Below are 5547 nucleotides of genomic sequence, written 5' to 3'. Positions count from 1 at the left end.
AAGCAGAAATGAACATCGATGTAAATATTTACTGACAAGTGAGCCCAGCCTCACCCACTCCTCTTAGAAGAAAGCTTTAAAGTAAACTCTCCTGGCTCTTTCAAGTTTACTTCTTGTTTATTTATTATACAGCAGATCACAATATTTCAACGGTTTGCATATAAAGAAAAGTAACATTTCAGAGTGCGAGAGACCTAACGTGCCCAAGCAGAGAAATGTTAATTAACAATATACACAGACGGGAACAGTGCACTTCCCAAAGCCGAGACTTTTCTGTGTTCCCAGCCGGAAGAAAAAAAAATATATTAAAAAACAGAAACATTATATATTACTGCTTTGTTTAATTTACAACTCGCTTTGCAGAAGCTGCACATAAAAAGACTCATTTTCTTTTGAGTTTTCTCTTTTCCCTCTAAGAAAGTTTCAAGTATAGCAGAGACCTGGGCATTCATAGCTGGACTCACTGTCCTTTACACACTAAGTTTAAAAAAAGCAGCATGGGGAAGGCAGCTGCAGCAGTACCTGGTGTCATCCTGAGGGGAAGAACAAGACAAATTAAAGCAGACCATGAGATGAGAGCCGTTTTGGGCTCCCAGGCGGAGAACTTGTGGGATCAGCCAGGACAGGACCACCCGGCAGGGTCCCAAGCTGGCATCGGGAGCATCCCTCGCTCCCTGTGCAAGGTGACGCTGCGCTGCCGACCCCTGCAAACCTTTCTACCCACGAGCCATGATCAAATCCAACCCTCGCCCTGTCCTCTCGGGGCTTTGGGGCCAGGAGGTTTGTTCTGGAGGCCACAACCAAGCGGAGCGGAGCCACGGGACACAGGTCTCCAGCAGGAGCTTGGCCACTGTCAGCCACCACAGTCCCCAGTGCTGGGGGGGTGCCAGGATCAGGGAGGAGTTTTTTTTTTGTTTTTTTTTTTTTTTTAATTTTTTAAAGCTGTTGCCAAATACAAGCTAGGAGCTCTGGGGACAGACCCCTGCTGCACCAGACCCTCCAGCAGTTCCCGGTCAGGAGACGCTCTCCACAGCCCCGCTCCCCACCTCCACCCCAAAAAGCAGCCCTTCCTTCCCCAGCACGCAGCCGAGCCCAGCTCTCACAGCGGGGGCAGGAGGAGAAGAGGAGTTATCAGCTACAAGCGGAGAGGGGCTGGGCTGCTCCCCAGCACCGGCCCGACGCTATTTACACCGTGAGGAGCTGCTCCTGGGCAGGGGAGGCTGAGCACGGCCGCGGCCCCGCCGCTCACATGTGCCGCTTCATGTGGAGGGCGAGGTGGTCGGAGCGGGAGAAAGCCCGCTCGCAGAGGTGGCACTGGAAGGGCCGGTGCCCCGTGTGCTTGCGGTAGTGGCGGGTCAGCTCGTCGGAGCGGGCGAACTTCCAGCCACAGCCTTCCCAGGTGCAGTGGTAGGGCTTCTCGCCTGCGGGGGGAGAGGGGGGTCAGCGGGCACGGGGAGTCCCAACCCTCCACAGGCGTTCACTCACGTCCCCCTGCCCGACCTTCCCTGCTTTTTGAGGGATCCCTGCCCACCACCCCTATGCTCGCTCCCTGCTGTGCGCCTTCCCCGATCCCGTTTTCACCTGACCCTCCCCTTTTTGTCCCCCATCTTCTCGCTTTCCCCATTGCTACCCTGCGTGCCCATGTGCCACCATGGGGCCCGTCCCCTGCACACCCCGACCCCGTGTGCCTCTGCCCTGCTTCAAGCTGTGGCTGCTCCCTGCCTGTCCCTGCTGTGGATCCTCACCGCGTACCGCGCCCCAGCTCCGCTGGGAGGGCTCACCGGTACCCCCCAGCCCACCTTGGGGCCCCCTCCCCGTTCATCCTCAGCCCGGCTGCGGGGCTTATCCATGCGGCCGTCTGGGGAACCCAATACCCCGGGGAACATCTCACTGCGTGCCCCGATCCCCGTGTGCTCCTGCCCGACCCCACTACAGGGTCCTGAGCACTCCTGGTCCCACATATCCCCTTGTGCAGGCTGCGGGATCTCCCTGATCCTCACCGCCTACCACAGCCCGGCCCCACCGCGGGGACCCCACAAACACCCCACTGGGCTGGGGGATCCCTCAAACACACCCAAACCGACAGCAGGGCGCCCCCTCGGTGCTCCCCTACAGCAGGGACCCCGCGGGTGTCCCCTGTGCCACCTACCCCGCTCCCACCGTGCTACTCCGGGGCTGCGCCCACCCCACACCATGGTCCCCCAACCCCTCTCCGTGCACATCCCGAGCCTGCCCGACCCCCTGCCGCCCCCTCGGGGCTTTCCTTACCCGTGTGTGTCCGCATGTGCGCCTTGAGGTGGGAGCTCTTGGTGTAGGTCTTGCCGCAGCCCGGGTATTCACAGTTGTGGGTCGCCGTCCGCTTGCGCGCCCAGGAGCGGCGGCCGCGCTTGGGCTTGCAGTCCTCGGGGGGGGGCCCGGCTGGGAAATACTCCAGCACCGGAGAGTTGGGCGGTGTGACCAGCAACCCCGGCAGCCCCCCCGGGCCCGGCCCCGGCCCCTTGAGGGGCTCCCTGAAAACACTGAAGTGTCCATGAAACTGCGGCGGCGGCTGGGGGGCGAAGTGGGGCGCGTAGCGGTGCGGGGCCACGGCGTAGTGGGGCGGCAGGTCGGCCAGGAGGTGGGGGTCGGTGCCGGGCAGAGGCTCCTCGGGGGGGCCCAGACGGCCGTGGGCGAAGCCCGGGTAAGGCAGCGGTGGCCCCGGCACCGGGCCCGGCGCCATGCGGGGGGGCTTGTGCTCGCCGCCGCCCGGCCCCAGGTAGTCGCCACCGGGCATCCCCAGCATGCAGGCTCGCTCCTCGGGCTGCTCCTTCTTGATGCGGGGCCCGAAGGGCTGCGAGGGGTCCAGGGGCAGCGGGCGGCTCAGGGCCGGGTGGAGGGGCGGGTGGTGGTGGTGATGGTGGTGGGGGCCGCCGGGCACCCGCAGCTCCGTGTACTCCCTCCGCTGCAGGTCGCAGTGGCCGGGCAGGTCCGGGGTGAGCAGCTCGGCCACGTAGCTGTGGCCCTGGCCCTCGGGGTAAGGAGCCGGGAACTTGCCCGGAGTCGGGTAGGAGCCGTCGCTGTCGTACGTGGTGCCGCAGCTCTCCGGGGTCTCGGGCAGGGGGTAGTTGGGGCCGGGCGGTCCCTGCCCGCCGCTGCTGGTGTGCGCCAGGATGAAATCCAAATCCACGAACTTCCCCAAGTCGTCCTCCTCCCGCTTGACGGCGGCGGGGCCGTCCTGCTGCAGCATCCTCTGCGGAGAGAGGGGAGTCAGGGCCGGCGGCAGCCCCCCCCCGCCGGTGCACCGGGACCCCCGACCCCTCCGACGGGGCGGCACCGTCACCCCCGGGGCGCCCTCCGACGGCTGGAAGGGGGCTCGGCGGTAGGGCTGAGCACCGAGCCCAGTGCCCCCCACTCACCCAGTTCCCCCCCCGCCCCTCTCCCCGGTGCTTACGTGGAGCATATCGGCCGGGCGCTCCTCCAGCGGCAGCAGGTTGGCGAAGGTGGAGATGGAGGGCAGGGCGCTCTCGTCCACGGCCGCCGCCATGGCGGGCCGGGACCGGGCACCGGGGCGGGCTGGAGGAGCGCGGTGCGCGGGGCCCGGCTCCGCTCCCCGCGGCGGCGGCAGCGCTGCTCTGCGCCGCCCCGCGCCCCTAAGCTGTTAACAGCATGGCTGCGCCCCCATTGGCCCGCCGAGCATTGATATTCACCGCCGGGCCATCCCATTGGCTTTGGCAGGGCTGTGGACACGCCTCCCTTATGTTTAGCCACGCCCCCTCGTGGGGGTGCCCCGACGGGACCGGGCGGGGGTCCCAGTCCCGGTCCCTATCCATGCCCGTGGTCCCGGTCCTTATCCGTGCCCATACCCCGGTCTCGGTCATTATCCATGCCCCGGTCCTTGTCCTGCCCGGGTTGCATGGCGAGGCCGGGGGGTCCCTGCCCCGCTATGGGAACAGGGGGGTCCCGGGGTGGGGGTCCCAAGACAGTGCAGGCTAGCAGGGTGCTGGTTTGGCTCCCTGGGGGCTCTCCATGCGCTGCCCACGGGGTGAGCGGGGTGTGCAAAGGCTGGGGTGTCCCTGCCCCACAGGGGGGTACCCAGATGCCTCTGGCTGTTCTACGCCACTGTGCGTGGACACGAGTGGGAGGGTGCAAGGAACATAGGCTGGCGAGCTTGGCACAGTGGTCGTGCCGAAAAACGCCGAGCAAAAGTGCACCACGATGGGTGCTGGTGCTGGGGTGGGAGGCAGCACCACAGGGTGCTGAGCCCCCAGTGCCTCCCGCTTCGTGTAATGGCGTTGGTGAGGCTGCGTCCCCCTGTGCTGGTGCCGTCGGTGGGGCAATCAGCAGCCCAGAGCGCAGCAGCTCCCATCTGGCCGCGCGCAGGGTGCGTGTGCGAGCAGAGATAACCACCCGGCCGCCCCTGACGGGGGGCTGGCACCCTGCCTGCCTTGCCTCATCTTGCCCCACAGCCCCCACGGGACGTTTGCCTGCCTTGCCTAGGGACCGACGGCACAGCCGAGCCCCCTGTGCCCTGCCACGGAGGGCAGGGGGCTGCAGTGCCAACCTGCCTGCCCCATAGAGCCTCCGCACGGCACTGTGCACCTGAGAGCTTCCCGCAGCGGGGGCTGCGTGGGGAGCAGGGTGACCCCCTCGCAGGAGACATCCAGGCGCCCTGCTCCTGGACATCAAGCGGGCATACGGCACAGGGAGCCCGGGCACCAGGCAGCCTCCTCCGGGGGCTCTGTCCTGTCCTGCTGGGAGACCTCCTCCGCTTGGCCTCCCTCCAGGCAGTACCAGGAATGGCCCGGTTACTGTTGCGTTTGTCAAGAAGCAATAGCCCTTATCTCCCTGAGCCCGTCTCCCTGCTTTCTGGGGCTTTCCATCTCCAGATACCTTTCTAAGAACTCAGCCTGCTGCCCTTCGCTATTCAGCAGCGAGGAGTCGATTTAAAAAAAAACAAATATAAACACCAAAGGTGAGGCTCACACACACACACACACACACGCGCACTGCTGCTGGATCCAAAGCCACCCTACCAGTTGCTTTCATCACCGTGCTTTAATTATAAGGGTGGAGCGTTGCAATAAATTATTTCAGTAATCCAGTGGAACAACAACGATTTAAATCTTCCCCCTTTTACCAAGAATCCCTGCCCTCATTTCCAGAGCACGCGCTGGGGCTCAGCCTGGCGAGGCAGCAGGTTTGGTAATGCCACCCAGCGGGTCGAAACACGGGCTGCGGAGCCCTTCCTCCAAAAAAGCTGCCTCTGAACCGGGGAAGCCAAGAAGCGTGTGGGCATCACCTGAAATCCCTGCTAGCCTGGCCCCCAGAGCAGCTTATTTAAGTTGCCAGCTAATCCCATTATTTGTTTCTTGCCCAAATAATAATTAATAGCGAGGCAGTTCCTGCCCCAAACTTTTACAGATAAGTGAGAGCAGATGCCAGAGGAGACGGGCACCTGGTCCACTTGGTTTTCCCCCTTTCCAGGCAGTTTTGCTGGCTGCATCCGTGCCGCGCTGGCGTATTTTGAGAGAGGTGTCGCCAGCAGGTCAGGCTCATTTTTACAACCGA

General features: G+C 63.7%; 1 protein-coding gene across 1 annotated transcript; it reads right to left on the bottom strand.

Annotated features, from left to right (window-relative positions):
* Positions 1 to 98: 98 nt before the first annotated feature.
* Positions 99 to 3735, bottom strand: KLF18 (Kruppel like factor 18). Its single transcript, XM_035333696.1, has 3 exons — positions 3431 to 3735; positions 2269 to 3229; positions 99 to 1421 (listed from the first exon to the last, which is right to left on the bottom strand). Exons 1-3 carry the CDS (start codon positions 3521 to 3523, stop codon positions 1246 to 1248), a joined length of 1230 nt encoding a protein of 409 aa, XP_035189587.1. The 5' UTR covers positions 3524 to 3735; the 3' UTR covers positions 99 to 1245.
* Positions 3736 to 5547: the final 1812 nt, after the last annotated feature.

The sequence above is a fragment of the Oxyura jamaicensis genome, chromosome 8 (assembly GCF_011077185.1).
Source record: "Oxyura jamaicensis isolate SHBP4307 breed ruddy duck chromosome 8, BPBGC_Ojam_1.0, whole genome shotgun sequence".
Taxonomy (NCBI): Eukaryota; Metazoa; Chordata; class Aves; order Anseriformes; family Anatidae; genus Oxyura; species Oxyura jamaicensis.
Note: the sequence above shows the minus strand (reverse complement) of the source record. Positions and strands in the feature narration are given on the sequence as shown.